Genomic DNA, 20,542 nt, shown 5'->3' on the forward strand with positions numbered 1-20,542 from the left:
TCTTGATCAAGGGGTATTTGTAGATACGTCAGCAATCGTAACTACCATAGTGTCATGTACCCTTTAGTGATGTCCATGAAGACCGAGTCATTGATATGGAATTATTCTATCTCGCTTATTCCCATACCATACGGTTAACAAACGTCAATCACTCATCATCGTTCGCTGATCTGACGGTCCTCGCCTTCCTCCTTGCGCCTTTGAAATGCTTCTTGCTGTTCAGCTTCATGTCCGCCGGGTCAATATCTCTCTCGAGCGCAACCATTGTCCTTGCTTTTCGCCCCGTCAATTGCTTCTGCTGTGCTCCCTGTTCTGTGTACTGGTGATTAAAAGGCATAGTCAGGTGGCCTGCATTTCCAGAGCCAGGACCAAAGAATCGCTTATCAAGGGATCTTGACTTGTTGCCTGTCTCCTGTGGGCGTAGAGGCACCGACATCTGTGATTCAGTATCTCCATCCCGCGTAATTTCGTCATTATGTGCGATCAGCCAGGCTTGTCGCTTGGCCGGCAGATGCGCGAAATCGTAAAGGGCTTCGTTGAATTCCGCCCCGTCGATTTCTGGGTCGTGGGGAGGTGGGTGGCAGTACAGTAATTTGCCATTAACGTAGTCCTTCAAGATATATCTCGCAGCCCTCGACTCATCTGGCTGGCCGTGGCCGGTCGTAGCGAAACCTCGAGCTTTGGCATATGCTCGCAACATTTCAGACGCCGTCGGTGTCCCTGTGCCGCCTTCCTCTACAGGCCTTGTCACAATCTTCATACCGTAGACATTCTCTAAAAATGCCTGTGGAATTCTGTGTGCGACAAGGCCAGCCGGACCGGTAAATTCACGTAGTTGGTCAATGGGTAGAACGCCATTGCAAACTAGTTCGGCCTTGGTGGTTGCAAAGTTTGGGAAAACTAGACCAGGACAATCACACAAAATGACCCGATCGGAGAGATGTATGGTCTGGAAGTGCTTCGTCTTTCCTGGGGTAGATGAGACGCTGACTTTCTTTGCACCGATCATGGCATTGATCGTCGATGACTTTCCGACGTTGGGGTAACCAACTAGTCCTATTGTCGTTTTCCGATCCTGTGTGCTGTCTTTCGGTATATTCTCTAGAAACAATGCTTCTAGTTCGTCCACGGTCAATATCTGTGTGCTAGCAGATGGCAGTTCTGAAGGTCCAGCTTCGAAGTTGTCTTCATCGGATTCGTCAGATCCTTCTTCCTCATCTGACCACTCTTCACCGTCCTCTTCTCTCAGATTGAGATCTTGGAGGTTCTGGGCCATGGTCTTCTGAGGCAAGTTCCGATCGATCTGTTGTTGAATCTGCCGTGCGTCTAATTCCTCAATGGCATCTCGGCCCTCGTTCATCTCTTTTGCAAGATGAGCCGAGAAAAACTTGTAATTGATCCCTTGTTGCTGGAAATACATTGCCCATACTTGTCGTTGTTCCTCGGTCATCATATCAGCCTTGTTGACCAGCAGCAAGTTGCGCTTCTGGGGGTCGACTTCCTTGACGTATCTCTCAAGATCTTCACTCCGAAAGAGCAACGGATTTCTAGCGTCGACAATCTGCACGATTAAATCCGACCTCTCGATAACTCTCCATAGTTGTCTCCAGACTTCAATATTTCGCTCGAAAGGTGTCATGAGTAGATCGTCATTTTCCTGCAACTCTGCAAGTCCTCGTCTCCAATCCAACAGGCTTGCTCTCTCCTGTTCATCTAATTGTCGGGGTGTCGTTGTCTCATCCCACTTCGGCCGCCTCGGGACAGTCAATCTTCCCTTGTTCTGTGCATGTTTTCTCCTAGCACCTCTCTCTTCAGCCGCGCTTAGAAGATATGGGTTATTTTGATCAGAATGTATGATTTTGACATTATTCATCTTCTCTGCCGTGAAATCAGTGCCTGCGAGTTCGGCAGTCGAAAGAAACTCGTCGAGAGCGCCTTGTTCAGTGACACTGCGCATCTTCACCCAAGAGGCCTCTTTCGCTTCATTTGTAACGTAAGTCTGTCCGGTAGTGTGGTCGACCCGAAGTACACCCTGTGCAGAGACTTTCTTCCTGTCTGAACCCTTGCCTTTGCCGAAGCGATCGTTCATCAGGCTATTGCCCAACCCGACGCTGTTCTTGCTCTTCGCTAAGACCATCTTGACGGAGTTGTTTGGGCGTGCAGTACTGGAGGGAGGCGAATCGAGGTAGTCAGGGTTTGCACCTCACTGTTTGATCGTTGAAAGAGAAAGATTTGGAGTCGAGCGCAGGACGTCATATAGAGTGGCGGTTGCGCTGACTATTCGATGCGGGAGACCAAAATTTCTTAGAAATTATTTTCCGCACCACTTTCACCCCCCCGCCATACGCAGCCACTCTTACCCTTGACACAAGTCTACACGTTCACCAACCTAGACCTTTTTAAAGATTGTCCAAAATGCCTCGGAAACGATGGATGTACGGGTTTCCCATTTGATTTGGATTTATAGACTCTAATGAGAGAACAGTGACAAGAACCAGGCCCAGACCTTCCAACTTCTTTACCGTCCACAAAATGACCCGTCGTTACACGATGAGACTGCTGGCGAGCGGGCGCTCTACCCTGTTTCGGGTCCAGTCCCAGCCTCGCGGAAGACTGAGCAGAAAGCTGGTTTACACTTGACCGACCTGGAAGATGATCTGGATTTTGAGAGCATGCGCGAGAACGAGGGCGAGGCGGCAGAGTACGGAGTTTACTTCGACGACACGAATTATGATTACATGCAACATTTGCGAGATATCGGAGAAGGCGGTGGAGAGTCACATTTCATGGAGGCTGCTCCTGTAAAGGTGCAGGGCAAGGGCAAAGGGAAGGCAAAAACAATGAAACTGGAAGATGCACTCAGGGAAGTATCGCTGGATGACACTCAGAGTGTGGTCGGCAGTGAGATGTTATCGACTTTGTCCACATCAACAAGGCCTGCGACGTACCAGAATCAGCAGGATGTTCCGGATGAGATTGCTGGATTCCAACCTGACATGGACCCTCGACTACGAGAAGTACTGGAGGCCTTGGACGATGACGCTTATGTGGACGAGAAGGACGAGGAAGATATGTTTGCAGCTCTTGCAAAAGAAGGACAGTTTGGAGAATTAGAGTTGGCTGAATTTGAAGCAAATTTCGAGGATGAAGATGACGACGGATGGGAGTCAGACGCAACAGAGAAGGCTCCTGCCCAGCCCGCTCAACTGCCCATGAGGACATCGTTTCCAACTGCCGCCGGAGCTGAATTAGTGAACGAGGACGGTTCTCTAGATGCCGAAGCTGCGGCAGCTGAAGATGGAGACTGGCTGAAAGAGTTCGCCAAATTCAAGAGAGACAACACAAGGAGACCTGAGCCAAAAACAGCAGATTCCATCATCGCGGCGTCTGCAGTACAGGATAAAGCCCCGACGCTTTACACACTGAACGGTACACCTCTGCGCCAGAAGAAGCGCAAAGGTGCCTTGACCAACCCCAGTGCATATTCAATGACATCTTCCTCTTTGGCAAGGACCGATGGACAACAATTGCTGGATGCACGATTCGATCAGGTCGAAAAGATGTACTCTTTGGACGAGGCTGACGAGTTTGATGACATGGACGGCGGAATGTCGCTAGCATCGGGCATGACTGGCCAATCGAAAATGTCCCAACTCTCGACAACCAGCTTCGCAGATGAGGGTGCTGTTCGACAAGATTTTGGCGGCATGATGGACGATTTCCTAGGTCATTGGAACAAAGCAAACCCAGGAGGCAAACGGAAAGGTGCAAAGGGCAAAAGAGGGAAGAACGGCAATGAAAAATACGGCCTCCAGCAGCTCGACGAAGTGCGAGCAGAACTCGGACCTGCCAGGGTATATTCGCGCCCGACAAAAGCATGAAATGGTCAGGCTAATGGTGTTTTTCGAGATTGAATTTTGTCGTGGCATTCGAAGATACCCCCTTTGTGCAATATAAACCTGTTTGTCGTTCTTCAAGCAAAGCCCTTCTGAAACGCCCTGTGCGTGCATCTGTACCAAATTCAACGTTGTAACATTGTTTTTATGCCTTTGGCTCGAATTCGCCGCCTTCCTGAATGTCTCCAAAGTTGGGCAAACGGACTCATCCGTCTCGGGATTTGGCCACCGGATCCCAAGCACTATACTTCGGTTTGGTCCTGTCACAAGTTAACCACAGCTCGCAAGTGATCACAGATGGTAACGCACGTTGAGTATGGTCTGTACGCAGCTCGGCTGCCTGTGTTGTTGATGACGGGTTGTTTTGTCTCCCACGGCCGTACACCGACAGCTAGCAGTTTGTCCTCGACGGGTGGCTTGTCTACCAGATAGCTCATCCAGGCGTGCCAACCGGGTTCGATATGGCTGGCGTCTAATTCCTTGTCCTTGTAATCGACCTGATGAAACTTAGTCCAGAGCTCTTCGGAGCAGTAAGTTTCGCAATTTCCCCTACCCATCTCGTTCTCAGAGGAAGGTCTTCTTCCAAGTTCTCATAGTATTTGTTTCCCCATCGATCCTTTCCCACGAGAACACCAGCCTTGGTGTCGCCCTATATACCTCTGTCAGAATGTCGATGCCCCTTGGGTGTTCAAGCAGAAATCCTTTACCATGTATTGCATCTGGTGGCCATACTCTTTGAAGCCAATTCTCCATAAATTGCGCAATGTTCGGGTGACGGTCGACATGGCGAGGGGGTCGGAGAGCACTCGGCGAGGCTCGAAGGGGGAAGGAAGGAGGCAAAGTGCTGATGTTGGGGAGGAGGTCAGGAGGGTTCAGTGCCGTGTAGTCGGACAACGTGAGGTCTTTATTGGAGATGCTGATTTGATCGGACTGTCGGCGCAACTGGAAGGACGAGGGAGAAGCAAGCGAGCTTTGCGGACTGATCTGATCGGGGCTTGGCGGGCCATTCACTCACCCATTAATTAGAGAGGGATCGAGTCACTTTAACTGGGGTGGGAATGGAATACAGTACGAGTACTACTCCGTGGCCTGTAAAAACATCGCTGGCAGCTAGAGGGAATCCATCAAGCCACCGAACCAATAAACAGCGCAAGCCCGGCGCGATCAATAGCCCAACAACACAGGCTCAGGCTCCTTGGGGGTCAAACTGGGCGTCCGCGGGGCAAAACGAGGCAGGAGATTCGAGAGAAAACGCCCGCCTCCCATCACGGGCTGGATCGCTGACCTCAGCCTCCCAACCCTCTTTAAAACTCTCATCGTTCATATCTCTCTAATACCTCGCGTATCATATCGTGCGTATGACGCGTTCAGACACATCGTATTTGCCGCCGCCATTATCAAGACATCTGTGATATATTGCGGACATTAGTGAGGCCAGGGTTCATCACTATTTACTCCTCACCCGCATCGAACACCACCAAACAGGCCCCCCTCAAAAAAGATTTAATTGCCGAAGTCGGACACTACTTCAGCCTTGGCCTCCCACGACAGTCATGGTTCAGAATATTTCTTCGAATTTCTAAAGTATTTGCAGCGATAGGGAAAGTTGTAGGGCAACAGAGTGCCCAGCACCGTCCTGCTGGGCAGCAGCAGCAGCAGATATGACCGGACACGGGGTGCAGAGATTCTTATCGAGGCGTGATGGCAAGCGCAACCAAGATCGAGACAGCCATCACCATTCAGGTCTCATCACCAAGAAGCCTCCTCCCTCTGCGGTAAGTCCATGATGTTTGGCGCAGAGCCTTGTATCATTCTCATAGTCTTTTTCGATATCCCATGGCGAACTTCCAGCGACTCTGTCTCTCCATCTGCACTCCCACCAGACAGCGAGATGGGTCTTCTGTAGTCCCTCCTCCATGCCTTCCTGCCTCTCTCCTGTCTTTAGACTGACTTTTTTTCTGTGCAGTCAAGTCCAGAGTTGATGTCGAAGCCCTTTGATCCAACATCGGCCTCTGACTTCTATGGCTTGTTTGACGCCCAGGGCACATCAGCCAACCAAGCCGAAGAGCAAAAGGTCGGGCGCAACGTCTTCATATCATTCATGTTTCATGGCTGATGCATGTGCAGATCAAAACACTCCGACATCGCTTGCTCAGTTCGAAAGGTGTCATCCTGAGAAATGCCCAGCTGCTCTGGGCTTTGCGTTCGAATGCTGCAAATGGTGATGTGGACGCCGCATACGACCTCCTGCATGCCATGTCCGATGCATCTGAGGGTATTGTCACTAGTTATGATCCCAGAGTCAGACTGTTAGGCGCACAGAACCGACAAGGTGTGACTTGCTATCTCGATGCCACCCTCTTTTCGATGTTCTCCCGCCTCGACAGTTTCGAGGCCATGCTGTACAACTCTTTTGAGGATCTCCCACGCAACAAACTCGGGTTTCTTCTGCGACTATGGGTCAATCTCCTGCGAAATGGCAAGCTCATAACCACCGACGTCACCAAAGTGCTGCAGGAGGCTCTGGCAGACTGTGGCTGGCAAGAGGCTGCGGAACTGCATCAGCAAGACGCGTCAGAAGCTTTCACTTTCATCACTGGGGTTCTCGACCTTCCCCTGTTGACTTTGAAAATGGACATATATCATACTGGTAAGGAAGATACCAATGACGATCACAAATTCATCAATGAGAGGCTTCTCGAAGTCGCCATCCCCCCACCCGAGCCGACGGACCAAAACAAAGTAATCACTCTCGAGGAATGTCTGGAAGATTACTTCAACAACCGCATCGAAGTCAGAAGGTACATGGAGCGGAGGTCGACGCTGAGCTCAATGCGGAAAACAAGTGCTGTTCACGTCGAGACTGTCGAGGTGGACCCTGACTCATCGAGCCCCTCCACTCCTGTAGCTTCGCCGATAGGTTTGCCGCCCGCATATGCACCGCCCGAGCGACCAGTGAATCGTATGCGTACCCCAAGCATCATTCAAGAGCGTTATATTCCCATCCGGAAGGAGAGTGGCTCTTCGTCTCTTACTGGAATTGAGGCGAAGGATTTCACCGGGCGATTACGTGCCGGAAGTATGCGGAAAGAGGTGATGATGCCGGCGTGGCAATTCTTCAGCCTTATTCGTAAGTTGCTGTTTGTACGAGGAATGGACATTCCAGACTGATTTCATTTAGCATGGTACACGGACAATGCACCTACCAATGATGCCCAGGTCGCCGCCCATTTCTCATCCAAGCGACCGGTACTGGGTCTTTGCCTCAAGCGATATACTATGACGCCCGAAGGCAGAGCCGTCAGGTTGGACACCCAAATTGACATTCCCGTCGAGATCGGTGTACCTCACTTCATCCAGGACGAGCACATGGAAGAGACCAGGTCGCTGTATGGCAACTTCAAGTTGTCATTGCAGTCAGTGGTATGCCATCGAGGCACTTCCGTTGACTCCGGTCATTATATCGCACTGGTGCGAGGAACACCGCCTCCTGATTCGGCAAATAGCGTCGCCTCCACGACGACAACCGCAACTTGGATGAGATTCGACGATCTCGCGCCTTCTCGAATCACTGTGGTCGATATCGAGAAGGCTCTTCGAGAAGAAACCCCTTATTTGCTATTCTACCAGATTGTTCCCATTGAAGGTGACCCTGGACATATCACGTTTGGCGAGGAGACTGTCCCATCCGCAGTTTCTGAGAGGAACGCGTCAGTAAGTGAGGTTTCTAGCGTATCTGTTTCCACTGGAAACCAAACTACATCTGGAAGACCAAGCTTCGAGATTTCGCCGGCAGACGATCCTCGTGGTCGGTCTCCTGTCGAGTCTAGAAGAATGAGTGCGATCTCACTCTCAGAGCAGCGCTCGGAACCAGTAAGTGAGACGGCACTGGCCGTTCCGAAAGACCCGGAAAAATCTACCAGGACCGAACGTCTGAGTGGATCGTATTCCCGGAATAATGTGAGCGGTTTGGGTCGAACCCTGTCGAAATTGACCAAGAGGAAAAGTCGCGACGTGCATCTCAATGCCGCGGAAGATGGGCACCGCCCCGAGATCCATGTTACAGAACTAAGTCAACCATCATTGACGGATAAGTCAGATTCGATGCCGAACACTTCACATCACGAGCACCACAAAGGTCATAGGAAGGAGAAGAGTCGAAGTCGGCTTGCCAGGAGTAAAAATCGGGGAGAAAAGCCAGATAGAGAATGCGTTGTGATGTGAAAGACATGTGCATGTCGGGCCGGAGTTCTTGATGCATCTATTGAGCCCTTACTATTCCGTTCATGAATGATTTGTATTAGATACATATACCCTTGGTGTTGTTCAATGGTTTTGGGGTCGCAGGGTTATGCATGGAAGCCATTGTTTTCAGGGCGAAAGACTTGACGATAGACCGTCCTTGGCTCAAAGAGTTGACTGCTTATTGGCCGTCAATCAACACATAGCACGAGGACATGTGTACCTAGTTATCTCTCTGTCCCATCTTTCTTCAGCCGATTGGAAGTCATCAAGCGTGGAGAGCTTCTTAAATTGATCAAGGAGATTCGGGATACTTCGGCGAAACTTGGAATCAGAAATAGGAAGTCAACTGATGATCGCCTAGAAGTTTTTATCGAGGTCATCAGACGTGGGAAGCTAAGCTTGAAGCTATGGGTTGTGTCCGAACGTCCGTAGCGACTGTTGTCCGTAGTTCTCAGTCGACATAAGGGGGCATCTTCAAAGGTGACAATTGTGATGAAGCGGTACGTTTCCTGTACAAGGCGGCATCATCATGATTCTAAAATGGGTTAGAACGAATATAGATGGGCGAGGTTCCACTGGCCTTGGCAATTCCCGCTGCGTTTCTCTTCCGCCTTGTCGCGACGATATCGGATACTGGCATACTCCATTTATCACGTATTCCTCTGGCATCATCGTTCCTCAGAGTTTTGATATTTCCTTGTGTCTTGAACACACCAACAGTCTCAATCCTCCTCACACAGTGGCTGGTGTATGCACATGCAATTATCTCACCGATCGTGACCCTGCACGCCCAAGCGTTGTGTATAGCTCCGAGATGCAAAGTCTAGCATTTCCGCCTGGCTTCTATGGCCCGTGGATGCTTACAATAGCGAGTGCTATCTTCTGTCCACGAACTGTCTCTTGAGCTATTTACGGTCGTGACATCATCATCTACACAGTATGGCTCGACGAGGTCCAGCGTCCGCTTTCGAAAGCGAGACCTTTGGAAAGGATGCTTCATTTAGGCTGGAACAGCCCGTCGGGTCCATGACCATTTCTCCCAGTGGTCGAGACGTTGCGTTGGCGTCCAAAGAGGGCTTGCACATCATCGACCTTGACTCGCCCTATTCGGTGCCACGGTATCTGCCTCACAGAACTCCCTGGGAAGTGGCTGATGTCCAATGGTCTCCCTTTGCCGCCCGCGACTATTGGGTTGTCAGCACGTCCAACCAAAAGGCCTTAGTCTGGAATCTCGAAGCGCGATCGTGGCAGGATAACATCGAATTCGTCCTTCACGGCCATACCAGAGCCATCACGGACATCAACTTCTCGGCGCACAATCCAGATGTCCTCGCCACATGCGCCGTAGACAGTTTTGTGCATTGTTGGGATCTGAGAGCTCCACTGCGCCCGGCCAATTCCTTTTCAGATTGGTTCGCCGGTGCAACTCAAGTGAAATGGAGTCGTCAGGACGAACACGTCGTCGCCAGTTCTCATGATAAATTCCTCCACATCTGGGACGTCAGACATGGCGCGTACCCAGTAAGGACCATTCAAGCACACGGTACCAAGATTTATGGAGTCGACTGGAACCGTCATCAACAGAACAAGATTGTGACCTGTTCACTTGATAGGACGATCAAGTTTTGGGATCTGGACACGGAAGATAATACACCTGAGCGCGTCATTGAAACACCTTTCCCTGTTTGGAGAGCCCGTCACACCCCGTTTGGATGGGGACTTTTGGCCATGCCACAACGCGGAAATAGTGACTTGCATCTGTATGACCGGCGAGCGGTCAATGGAGCCTGGGAAAGCGGACGGGTTCGGCCAGTTGCCACTTTTCCCGGCCACGAAGGCCAAGTCAAAGAGTTTCTCTGGCGAGCCCGAGGCAGCGTAGACCAAGGTGTCGACGACCGAGATTTCCAACTAGTCTCCTGGGGCACTGATCGAGAGCTGAGACTACATGCTCTTGACCCGGAGATTTATGCGGATATCGGCTACGAAAAGGGCAAATCTCGAGTACAGAGGCTCAACTTCACGAGAAGAGGCGCCGTTTATCGAACATTCCGGGATGAACCAGGAGATGCAGAGTCACCAATTGAGCAGACGCCGCGAAGTGAGATGTTTCCCCGCCACAGTCACATCATGCATTTCCGACCTCGGAGCAGCACCAGTGTCGGCATGAATAAGATGCCTGTGTCGCAATTTCGAGGCTGGGTACAAGGCGGTCGCCAAACACAGAGATCAGGCATGCAGGGGCGAGGGAATAATCGCCAAAGCGCAGACCCGATCGCGTGGCTGAAGAATGTGAAGATCTCTACCTGGGATCCAGATACTCTGGCAGAAGAGATCCGTCATGTCGGAGAGAAATTTAAAAAGGTGGATTTTGAAGTTGTTGACATCTCCCATCGCAAAGCCGTCATGTCTTTACAAGCTCCATGGGGCGAAGATCAGAGTCAAGTGTTCCTCAGGGTTGAGATGCGCTTTCCCAAACTGTACCCTCGCAATGCCAATGCAGTGCTTTCGCTACAAAAGTCTGGGTTTCTGGACGATGCGACACACCGATTGATCAGCACGGAGCTGCGCACTATTGCAGAGACGTATGCTTCCAGGAAACGAGGCTGTCTTGAGGCGGTTCTGAGATATCTCTTGCGCGAGCAGAACCTAGAGCAAATTGTTGCTTGGGTACTCGATGAGTCTCTGACAGACTCAAAGATCCTAGAAGAGAACGACATTGCTGCCGATGAATCTAGCAGTGACGACGACGATCCTTTGATCGACGGTGCTAGAGAAAGACTGGAGGCATCCGCGAATATCATGGTGCCACTCGCAAAAGGATGCGGTGCTGTGTGGTCGGAAACTGGCAAACTAGTTTGTTTTTTCCCGACCAAATCAAAAGAGCCTGTCTCTTTCTTGAGCACCCTTGGGATGACTGGTCTCGAAGAGTCAGCGTCAAACAGGCTGTTCGAAGGTTTCGGGCGTCTTCACACTAGCTCGCCTGCTCGCAAAGCCACCAGTGGCAACCGAACCGCTGAGGATGGTTCCGATTCTGACACCTCGGATTCCTCTTGGAAATCCTCCAGCAGCTCCTCTTCATCCTTTGATACGGAACAAAATGTCCGCGGCGTGCCCTCCTACCCTGTAGGTGTCCCCGGAAAGCAGCAACGTTCACGCTCCCCTGATCATTCGAACCTCTCGACAACGGGAGCAAATAAGTTGCACGAAGGACCCCGAACGACAACTGTATCGATCCATAGCTTCGATACCTTGATACCTTCCAAACAACAGCTGGCGGAAGCATACACCATAATCGGCGACCCTAAGCAAGTTTGCACTAATAATGCCAGTGTGGCCCGCGATGCCTCTTTTGACGACTTGGCTTCAGTCTGGACGTTGCTTGGTCTTATACTCGATGATTCTATTCCCCTGGAGATCATCCATGGACTTGGTCATCCGGCAGCTGAAGATGTCACCGTCATAGCTCGGGCTGCCACAAAGACTCGGAATTCCAAGAGTGACAACCATCAATCAGATGCTAAGCTCCTTGGAAGAACGCGATGGGGAAACCATCCCCTAAGTTTAACGTACCTTCTGCCTGCCATATTCGACCATTATGAGAGACTAGGAGATGTCCAGATGCTCGCCATGATGTCTTGTGTATTTGCGGCTGATTCGAACAACGACTTGCTCTGTGGGCCAGAGCCTGGCTCGAAGCCCCATATTGATATACCGCTCACGGAATATTTTCCTTCACGAGTCGTAGCCAAAGCCTCACTGGATGAAGTCGACCCTGAGGCGGATTCTTTGGTTCACGCCATCAACGTGAGCACAGCCGCGTTGGCAGTGCAACGCAGAATGAGGACGCGCCCTGACTTTTCTCGCCACGGCAGCGAACTGTCGACTCGTGCGCACAGTCTCATCGATGACGCGAGTGATCGGGCTCCAAATTCTACGACAATATCTCTGTCAGCATCGCCAGAAGGCAATAGGCCTAATCATCGGGCAAGTTCAAGCACTGCGTATTCCACGGCTCGAGCAAGCCTATCAGCATTGACTCAGTCTTATTCGCACTCTCCACCTGGTCAAAGTTCTGCTTCCGCAATTGCTTCGGGCCTCAAGAAATACAGCCCTTCAGGATCGCTGACGCCGGGGTGGGTATCGACAAACCTATTTGGGCACCATGGTGGCAGCAGATCTTCCCGTATGTCTCTTCAGGGGAGTGACCATGCCAGCCAAGACAGCCAGCAGACAAACTTGCGGTCCTCACAGTCATCAGTGCACCTGCGACAGTCTCAGAGAAGCAATGGCAGAAATTCAATGCCAAGTCGTCGTAGCCTTCAATCTTTGGCTACAACCGAGGTGACGGAGCACCCACAGCGGAAGAAACCACCGAGGCGCAAGAGGATCAAAGTCAGCTTGTGGCAGCAGAAGCAGTTTGATCTTGATGGTTATTCTCAAGCACCGTTATTGGACTCTTCCCTAAGCGAGAAATTCAGTGCATACCGGACATCTTATGCACATCTACTTGATGTTTGGCAACTCTTCACGCAACGTGCTGAGATCTTGAAACTCGACGACCTGTCACCAGATACCGACGGTATTCTCTACGGAGCATCGACGGCCAAACAACATGGCAATGGCCGCTTGTTGGAACGGCCGAGGAGACGGTTCATGACTTCTCTGTCTCGAGAGGCAAGTCCAGGCCTGGAAATCCAACGATGCTGTCGCAATTGTGGAGAGCCATTAGGCTCAATTGAGAAGAACGGCGTCCCGATCGGTTGGCAATGTGTCAATCAGAAATGCCGAAGTTCGGCTACAGGTACATCAGCAACGTTGAAACCCCCAGGCAGAAGTGCTTGTTCGATCTGCAATGCTTCCATCAAGGGACTCGCGGTACCGTGCATACAATGTGGCCATATGACGTGTTATGACTGTGCGCAAGGGTGGTTCGGCTCTGAGCAAATGAGCAAAGCCAGATCGAGGAGGCCTTCACAAGAGCAGGAAGACGAAGAGGAAATGGACACAGAAAGCACCACCAGTCATGATAACGATCACAATACATGCCCAACGGGCTGCGCGTGTCCCTGCTCGGTGTTGACCGTAGTTGATGTCCCATACCCTCCAGGGTACGGAGAGAGACAAAAACCTGTTCAACCCCCAATGAGCCGCCAGGACAGCCGCAATCTGATTGGATTGCAGAGATCACCCAGCACTTTGACCAATACCGATTATAGTTCCGACAACACTCTCGCATCTTTCCTTGCGTCAACGCAGGTCCACCAACGAACAAAATCAGTGACCGCCGCACGCAGCAAGGCACCATCTGTTTCCGTGCAGCAATCCCACGAAGCACATGGTCAGCACAGTCAGTCAGGTGGAGTTACCAATGACGGCGAAGATTTTGTTGATCTTGGTGACTTTGACCAGGGGCTTAGTGAAGAAGACGTCCGCCTCAACCCCTGGGCAGGGAGTAAGGTCGCGACCTTGGGGAGAGGTATAGGAGGTGGACTCAGTCGTGGGCTGAGTTCCAAGGGAAGTGATGCTACCATCAGAAGAATTACATGAAGACCATGATAATGGTTGAATGTGAATCGGAAGAGACTGTTTCGAATATTTGTAACAATATATTTGTCCATGAAATGTTTGAAACCCGTAATACGATATCAATATGCAGCGCTCAATGAAAACCAGGTGGACTGGTACCGTACCGAGTCATGAAGCAGTTGGAGCGACACAAGGCCAAGAATCCCATCGAGTCATGTGCGGAATTCCGTCACTGCGCAAACGCGGCGCTGCAGTCAAACATCGACTGTGGAACATTGTCAGAGGTGCATCGAGTGTATTTGATAGTCACTTTGCTTCATTTGATTCGTTTGAGAGTGACTTCCAGCCTGAAAATTCTCAGTGCTCGTCGGATCTATACCTCTGATCTTTATCGCAGGTCGATATTTATCCTCTTGTCGTGCAACGCCCGCAGTACGTCGCCCCGGAATTCAAATCAGTCCTCTCAGAGTTGGTTCATTCCGTCTTTAGGGATTCTTCAGCCTGACAGCCTCCCGAACCTCCAATACTTCTACGGTATTTGTCTTGATACCTGAGGCAAACGGCCTGACAATTGACCTCTTGGCCACGGAGCGCGCTGTAAGGCTCAAGACGACCTGCGCATTCAAAAATGGCTTTGCCCAAGAGAATTGTAAAAGAGACGGAGCGGTTGATGGCTGAACCGTATGGTGACTTCTTGAATTCGTTGTTACCAAGAGTTGATGCTGAAAGATGCTACACAGAGTCCCTGGAATCAGCGCCGTTCCACACGAAGACAATCTCAGATACTTTGACGTCTCCATACACGGTCCTTCGCAGTCTCCATATGAGGGTAATTGTTGACCCTGTCCTGGAAACATGCCCGCCCGAAGGCAATTGCTCATGAGTACTCAGGTGGCATATTCAAGCTCGAGCTCTTCCTTCCGGATGATTACCCCATGACACCTCCCAAGATACGTTTTCTCACCAAGATCTACCACCCCAACATTGACAAACTCGGCCGCATCTGTCTCGACGTCTTGAAGAGTGAGTCGCCACCATAGCTGCGAACCGTTCTGCCCTAACAATACACCCACCCCTTTAGGTAATTGGTCACCTGCTCTGCAGATTAGAACAATCCTCCTCTCAATACAGGCTCTTTTAGGCGCTCCCAACCCGGATGATCCTTTGGCAAACGATGTCGCACAGCGCTGGAAGGAGGACCAAGAAGCTGCCATTCAGACGGCCAGAGAATGGACCAGGACATATGCCATGTCCTCTTGATGCATTCAACACGCTTCAAGTACGATCTGGCTCTCCTCTCCTGAGAACCTTTGATATGTGGACCGTTTTAGAGATGAATTCAACTGTCATGCATGGCGCGCGTTCGATCAGGAGACCAGGGCTTGAAGACACACCTCTTAAAGTTGAACATTGGAGTCTTACTGCATTATGAATTATGGAGCGATGAATGAATTGCAATAGATCACGGTCATGACTGCTTTCTTCGTGTCTTGGGTGAGTGATATACAGTCCTTTTCGGCCGAACCACCTTTGCCATGCTCCCATCTGTCCGGATGCTCTACACGCTATGGTGCTGGTGCGCTGGTGCGTTCTCATCAACTCTCTCGAACCTCTTGTCGACTGGCTGTCCACATCTTTCCCCTTCGTTCCCAGGTAGTGCGTGCGCAAGTGACGACATCATCATAACAAGGCAGATTCTATTCTCATCCATCGCCGGGCTCAACGTCCACCTTGGTGTCGATACTAATGTTGAAGTTGAAGGGCTTTATTGGCCGATCAAGAAACGCAAGTCAATGCGAGGAAAGAAAACAAGTTCACTTTATTACTCCTTCATCTTTTCTTTGCATCACCGACAGTGAAGGGGAAAAGAACTGGAATGGACATTATCTGTCAAAATTATTCTTGAAAATATCAGAAACGCTTTAGGGTATGGGCGTTCAAAGCCCTTACAAACCTCTTGGGGTTGTCAAATCTACGAGGGCCGTCAGCAATCCAACAGTACTCCGTACTGGAGTTCTGACGGCCCTCATTATCGAAATATCAAGGAAATACGCGATAGTGGGTGTGGCGGTATATCACGAATAAGTTCACCGGTGAAATCACGTGCACCGATTCACCAGCAGGAGGCAGGTCATCTCGACTTTCCTTCCTACAAGCGAAGTTTTCTTCATTGTTGACACTGAAATTGAACATAGACAAAGCAAGATGTCGCGGTTGTCAGAAGAGAGAACCCTTGTCGACAGCTTTGAGACTTTGGTCCGTATCCCTTCACCAGAAATCTCGGAGCATCCGGCGATCTCTGGCAGTGCCAATGCGAAGCCATCTGTTGCTGATGACCGGCCGAACTTGATCACAACATCTTCACCAGTTCAAATTCGCAGCTGGGCAGAGGATCGAGCGAGGATCGATGCGGAATTCAGACGACGACCCGGCTTCGACCCTTACCGCAACTACGATCGTGTTCGTAGTGATTTCATCCTGGCCCCAGTTGAAGGAAGGAATGCTTTTGCGGCAAGTGCAATCAATCTCGGCATGAATAACTCTTTCAGATCCCGCCCACTGGTCACTGAACCTCCAAAGAGTCCCTTCATTGCCACCCCAAAAGGAATAATACGTCGAACAAAACGCAAGAGTGATGAAGCGGACAAGACTCTTTTGAACACGAGAGCCAGCATCTCCCAACTCAACATTGATCGCAAAGATTGGGCTGACACCGAATCGACTGCCGACCGCAACTCATCTTCACTCTTTCGACCCAAAACTCCCAGCAACAGTTTCAAAACCACGACCACTCCAGTCTCAGAGACATTCGACACCAAGAAATCAAGCCTACGCAAGGTGTCTGATTTGTTCAAACCGAAGTCGGGAAAAAGCCTTGATACCTCGTCTCCATCTGGCCCTACTAGCAGCCCTGAAGAGAACATTGTCAACCAGCCTGCGCATCGACTCAATACGGTAAGACATTTCCTGGCTGCCTATGTGGTCAAGGCTAACCACCCATTTGCAGGAAAAGCACCTCCGCACCACACTGAATTGCCCGACCTACGACTATTCCGAGTCAGACCCATTGCCACGTCATCCGAACACTGCACGAGGCTGGAAATCTCGCAACTTGAAATGCACCACTTGTCAGGATGCATGCTGCGCTCTCTGCGGGCGAGCTTGCTGTGCTTACAAGACTGCGTACTTGGCTACCAAGACACACAAAGACAACCCAGAGTCGTTGGCCCGCGCTCAAGAGATATTAGGCAACATCAGCATACTTTTCCCATACGGACAAGAGGCTCCAACCTTCTTGCAATGCAGCAACGGTGCCCCAGATGATGAATTTGGATGTGGAAAGATGGTCTGTCCTGATTGCTGCGGCCAGTGCCCAAATCCTTGCTGCGCTGATATCCAGTGCAAGAGATGTAAGAAGCATCCATTTCTTGACTGCGTTTGGCATGATGAGAATGTGGCCTCACTCTCTTTCGAGTGACGGATTTCAGCCATCATGGAAAGAATGCGACGGCTTCAGGATTTCTCCATGTCATGAATGAAATGAAGAGTGAAAGGATTGGACTTTTCTGATATGATACCTCAGACGAGTTTGAGATACTAGAGGCTCCAAGTACAGACAGATGGGCTGTGCATCAGGTGATATTTCAGGATCTGTTTGAACAGGGTGATGATGAAGAGCTAATGATGCGTACCACTACGTGACTGATGGTCGTGGTGGTGACACGCTCCTCAAGTTCTGAGAGAAATTGGATGCAATTTGGTGCTTTCAGGGCCCTTCGACTGCTAGTGATACTATGGAGTCAGATATGTCGTGAACGAACAGTTCAATTAACCAGAACATTGTGTTTGATGCCCCTTTCGTGTGCATGGCGTCGTTTTGTAGCCCTGATCCGCCGTATAAGCAATAAGCGAAGATCCGCCGTAAGCATGAGCCTTGGCGTTGCCAAGCCCACAATTGACTAGCCTTGCCATCGAACCTCACTGTGAGCGAGACTGCGGCATCAATTCAAATCCCAATAACCACCAACCACCACCTCACAAACGACCCCCAGGTACAGCATTTCAATCGGCCAAGATGCGTACCTACGACGACACCTTCAGCGCCACCAAGATCTACCCGGGCAAGGTCAGTCTACTAGAGATGTCCCCAAGAAGCAAAATCATTCAACCCCACGCACCTTTTCGAGAAGGCCGCGTTGTAGCTGAGATTTCCCAACGCGCACTGGGAAGAGGAGCGAACAAATTCACTGACGATATTATTTCATGATGAACAGGGCAAGCTCTACGTCCGTGGTGACAGCAAGGTATTCCGATTCCAAAATGGCAAGACCGAATCCTTGTTCCTCCAGCGCAAGAACCCTCGAAGAATAGCTTGGACCATGCTTTACCGAAGAATGCACAAGAAGGGTATTTCGGAGGTTAGTTTCTGCACGCCCTAGTTTTTTGTTCTACATTGGGAGGAGAAGAGACATCGCACACAAACACACCTACAGCCCCAGATGGAACCAGTGGCGAGGTTGAACCTGGGTGGAAAAAGAGACGGCAGTGAACAGACACTGGAGGTGGTGACGGTGATGTGTTGTTTTGCCGGTGCCGTTGGGTTTCAGGATCGAGGAAGTTTTTTGGCTGACCATGTCCTTTTTGGGTGATTTACAACAGGAAGTCGCAAAGAAGAGATCCCGCCGTACCGTCAAGCACCAGCGAGCCATCGTCGGCGCCTCCCTCGACGTGATCAAGGAGCGTCGATCCCAACGCCCAGAAGCCCGCGCCGCCGCCCGCCAGGCCGCCATCAAGGAGTCCAAGGAGCAAAAGGCCGCGGCCGAGAGCAAGAAGAAGGCCGAGAAGGCAAAGTCCGCCGCCAAGGCCGCCACCGGTCAGGTCCGCGGTGGCATCGCCAGCAAGCAGCAGGCCAAGGGAAAGCCGACCAAGGTCCAGGCCACCAGCAGATAAATTTGAGCCTCTTTTCTTCCAAAAGAGTGTTTTGAATGATGATGAAGGCCTGTTTACAGTTCAGCGAGATGGTGGACGAAGCCTTTTTTTTTCTTGAAGTGGAAATGAGAAAGAATAAAAAAACGGAAGAGGAAAATTCAAGACATTTTGACACGAAAGATCTTGCGAGACAGAGATCCCCTCGTTCCTGTTCCGTGCACGATTGATTGCAAAGGTGTAGCTTATGAAGAGACATGAGAACGAGACACCCCGGCTTATGGGAATGGGAAGGGAATCTTTTTCTTTCCATGATGCACAAAGGGTTTCTACCGGTTTGCAGTTCATGACAGCTACTACTAAAGGCAACATGTCAATCATGTTGCTGGAGGGAAAAAAGCCAATAGAAAAAAGTGTTGATCTGGTTCAGGGGAAGAGAGAGAAATCAATCATCAATCAAAAAGAAAAAATTCGTGGTAGTTCATGTCGTTGGTTTCTTCGCTTTGACTCTTGAAATTGATTGCTACTGAACGTGACGTTTGATACCATCTCCTTATTGTCCGCCGTGTGCGACGTCAACCCCCGGTATTATCGCCACATCCATCTACATGGACTAGTGATTTTGGCCAACATCACCTCCGGTATTGGAGGTTTTGTGAGCTGCTCCTGTCAATCCTGACGGCGTCACTGTAACAATCATCCCGCGGCCCACTGCCATGCCATCTCACACTGGGCACATACCGACGAGGGGATCATGGGCGTCTTAGGTACAGAATACAGTAAAAAGGTGCTGTGGTTGTTTCGAGTCACCTCTCCCACGCCGACCTCGCTTGTGCTAATATCTGCCGTCCACGGCCAGTATGGCGAGTTGCTCGGCGCTCGGCCTGTCGTTGGTGGTGTGTCGGCGACCTGTCATCGAGGTCGAACGCTTGCATCGCAAGTGAGTGATCATGTGAGAGGACATGGAATCATCGGCCGTCATTTTCGAGAAACGACTGGTCTTTCTGCACGGGCGAGTGGGCTGTCCTCGTAGCCTGTACATGCTTGAAAACAGGCAAGTAATGCTTAACCCGGCTTTGGCGCCCTTGCGTTTGTAGCTCATCCCTCTAAATCCATGGTGGTCAATCTCCCAGAGCGGTTCCGAAACGATCCACGAAGAACTCCTCGGCCTGCTTGACGACCTTTGCGTCTCTGGTCGCGTTTCGCTCCGCCGGGATCTTCCAGTTGTTCACACCCCACCACCACTTCCGCACCTTCGCACCCAGGGTCTGACCCTGGAACTTAGTCCCCCTGTTCCAGTGTCGCCAGCCGAACATGATCAGGTTCCACGCCACACCCTGGAAGAGAGGGAGGAGGACCTGGTCCCGGATCGTGATCACGGCGACCGTGAGGGGAGTGTCTGCGTTCTTGATGCTGGCGAGGTAACTCTGTTCGAACCGGAAGTCGGGGATCGGGGGGAAAGACTTGCGCCGAGGACGAGGTCGGATGATCTCGCTGGGGATGGTGGATTCACTTGTGGCGGTGGACAGGGAAGCCGAACGTGACCGAGGAGGGGATTGCGATTGTGATTCAACAAGTGTAGCGGGAACCTTTTTGGATGCCGCTGTCGAAGGGTTGATGTCGTGCTCAGGTGATGGATGACGCTTTATAGAAACCGATTGAATGGCAGAGGCTAGCTCGGCGGCCGGGTTGGAGGCCATGATATTTGTGGTATGGGGGGGGGATGTGTATTGAGGTGGTAGGACACTCAAGGTCAGAGTCTGGGCAGCTGTCGTTGCTCTGTCTGAGTTCACAAGAATGAATCAACCACAAGATATAATTCTTTCGTTACAAGGAGAATCACACAAAGTCGGTAGGGGGATCTTGTGTGAGAGGTGGAATCCAAGAGGCGGTGGTGTTGGAAATGATACAATACGAGTGACGATGTGTGTGGGAATGGAGGACAATTC

The 20,542-nt window shown here is 50.9% G+C and overlaps 8 protein-coding genes across 8 annotated transcripts; 6 read left to right on the forward strand and 2 right to left on the reverse strand.

Annotated features, from left to right (window-relative positions):
• Positions 1 to 49: 49 nt before the first annotated feature.
• Positions 50 to 2,241, reverse strand: PV06_09535 (uncharacterized protein). The gene has a single exon (XM_016410988.1). It carries the CDS (start codon positions 2,135 to 2,137, stop codon positions 149 to 151), a length of 1,989 nt encoding a protein of 662 aa, XP_016258795.1. The 5' UTR covers positions 2,138 to 2,241; the 3' UTR covers positions 50 to 148.
• A 94-nt stretch (positions 2,242 to 2,335) lies between these two features.
• On the forward strand, positions 2,336 to 4,101 carry PV06_09536 (uncharacterized protein). The gene is made up of 2 exons (XM_016410989.1): positions 2,336 to 2,435; positions 2,486 to 4,101. Exons 1-2 carry the CDS (start codon positions 2,416 to 2,418, stop codon positions 3,879 to 3,881), a joined length of 1,416 nt encoding a protein of 471 aa, XP_016258796.1. The 5' UTR covers positions 2,336 to 2,415; the 3' UTR covers positions 3,882 to 4,101.
• A 1,146-nt stretch (positions 4,102 to 5,247) lies between these two features.
• On the forward strand, positions 5,248 to 8,759 carry PV06_09537 (uncharacterized protein). Its single transcript, XM_016410990.1, has 4 exons — positions 5,248 to 5,671; positions 5,863 to 5,970; positions 6,024 to 7,026; positions 7,078 to 8,759. Exons 1-4 carry the CDS (start codon positions 5,558 to 5,560, stop codon positions 8,118 to 8,120), a joined length of 2,268 nt encoding a protein of 755 aa, XP_016258797.1. The 5' UTR covers positions 5,248 to 5,557; the 3' UTR covers positions 8,121 to 8,759.
• An 11-nt stretch (positions 8,760 to 8,770) lies between these two features.
• Positions 8,771 to 13,716, forward strand: PV06_09538 (uncharacterized protein). The gene has a single exon (XM_016410991.1). It carries the CDS (start codon positions 9,081 to 9,083, stop codon positions 13,686 to 13,688), a length of 4,608 nt encoding a protein of 1,535 aa, XP_016258798.1. The 5' UTR covers positions 8,771 to 9,080; the 3' UTR covers positions 13,689 to 13,716.
• A 579-nt stretch (positions 13,717 to 14,295) lies between these two features.
• Positions 14,296 to 14,927, forward strand: PV06_09539 (ubiquitin-conjugating enzyme E2 13; the record flags this gene model as incomplete). Its single annotated transcript, XM_016410992.1, has 4 exons — positions 14,296 to 14,348; positions 14,408 to 14,496; positions 14,559 to 14,690; positions 14,749 to 14,927. 4 exons carry the CDS (start codon positions 14,296 to 14,298, stop codon positions 14,925 to 14,927), a joined length of 453 nt encoding a protein of 150 aa, XP_016258799.1.
• A 945-nt stretch (positions 14,928 to 15,872) lies between these two features.
• On the forward strand, positions 15,873 to 17,145 carry PV06_09540 (uncharacterized protein; the record flags this gene model as incomplete). Its single annotated transcript, XM_016410993.1, has 2 exons — positions 15,873 to 16,622; positions 16,675 to 17,145. 2 exons carry the CDS (start codon positions 15,873 to 15,875, stop codon positions 17,143 to 17,145), a joined length of 1,221 nt encoding a protein of 406 aa, XP_016258800.1.
• Positions 17,146 to 17,672: 527 nt separating this feature from the next.
• PV06_09541 (60S ribosomal protein L24) lies at positions 17,673 to 19,060 on the forward strand. The gene is made up of 3 exons (XM_016410994.1): positions 17,673 to 17,793; positions 17,942 to 18,085; positions 18,327 to 19,060. The coding sequence occupies exons 1-3, from the start codon at positions 17,743 to 17,745 to the stop codon at positions 18,615 to 18,617; spliced, it is 486 nt and encodes a 161-aa protein (XP_016258801.1). The 5' UTR covers positions 17,673 to 17,742; the 3' UTR covers positions 18,618 to 19,060.
• PV06_09542 (uncharacterized protein) lies at positions 19,010 to 20,523 on the reverse strand. The gene has a single exon (XM_016410995.1). The coding sequence runs from the start codon at positions 20,291 to 20,293 to the stop codon at positions 19,715 to 19,717; it is 579 nt and encodes a 192-aa protein (XP_016258802.1). The 5' UTR covers positions 20,294 to 20,523; the 3' UTR covers positions 19,010 to 19,714.
• Between the last annotated feature and the right edge of the window lie 19 nt (positions 20,524 to 20,542).

This window comes from Exophiala oligosperma (genome assembly GCF_000835515.1).
Source record: "Exophiala oligosperma strain CBS 72588 unplaced genomic scaffold supercont1.10, whole genome shotgun sequence".
In the NCBI taxonomy this organism is placed as follows: Eukaryota; Fungi; Ascomycota; class Eurotiomycetes; order Chaetothyriales; family Herpotrichiellaceae; genus Exophiala; species Exophiala oligosperma.

Bases quoted from the DNA above. Each gene is read 5' to 3' on its own strand.
- PV06_09536 (XM_016410989.1), top strand. From the start codon at position 2,416: ATGCCTCGGAAACGATGGAT. The intron at 2,436-2,485 runs GTACGGGTTTCC...ATGAGAGAACAG, and splicing joins ATGCCTCGGAAACGATGGAT to TGACAAGAACCAGGCCCAGA.
- PV06_09537 (XM_016410990.1), top strand. From the start codon at position 5,558: ATGACCGGACACGGGGTGCAGAGATTCTTATCGAGGCGTGATGGCAAG. The intron at 5,672-5,862 runs GTAAGTCCATGA...TTTTCTGTGCAG, and splicing joins AGAAGCCTCCTCCCTCTGCG to TCAAGTCCAGAGTTGATGTC. The intron at 7,027-7,077 runs GTAAGTTGCTGT...GATTTCATTTAG, and splicing joins GCAATTCTTCAGCCTTATTC to CATGGTACACGGACAATGCA.
- PV06_09538 (XM_016410991.1), top strand. From the start codon at position 9,081: ATGGCTCGACGAGGTCCAGCGTCCGCTTTCGAAAGCGAGACCTTTGGA.
- PV06_09541 (XM_016410994.1), top strand. From the start codon at position 17,743: ATGCGTACCTACGACGACACCTTCAGCGCCACCAAGATCTACCCGGGC. The intron at 17,794-17,941 runs GTCAGTCTACTA...CATGATGAACAG, and splicing joins CCAAGATCTACCCGGGCAAG to GGCAAGCTCTACGTCCGTGG. The intron at 18,086-18,326 runs GTTAGTTTCTGC...GATTTACAACAG, and splicing joins ACAAGAAGGGTATTTCGGAG to GAAGTCGCAAAGAAGAGATC.
- PV06_09542 (XM_016410995.1), bottom strand. From the start codon at position 20,293: ATGGCCTCCAACCCGGCCGCCGAGCTAGCCTCTGCCATTCAATCGGTT.
- PV06_09535 (XM_016410988.1), bottom strand. From the start codon at position 2,137: ATGGTCTTAGCGAAGAGCAAGAACAGCGTCGGGTTGGGCAATAGCCTG.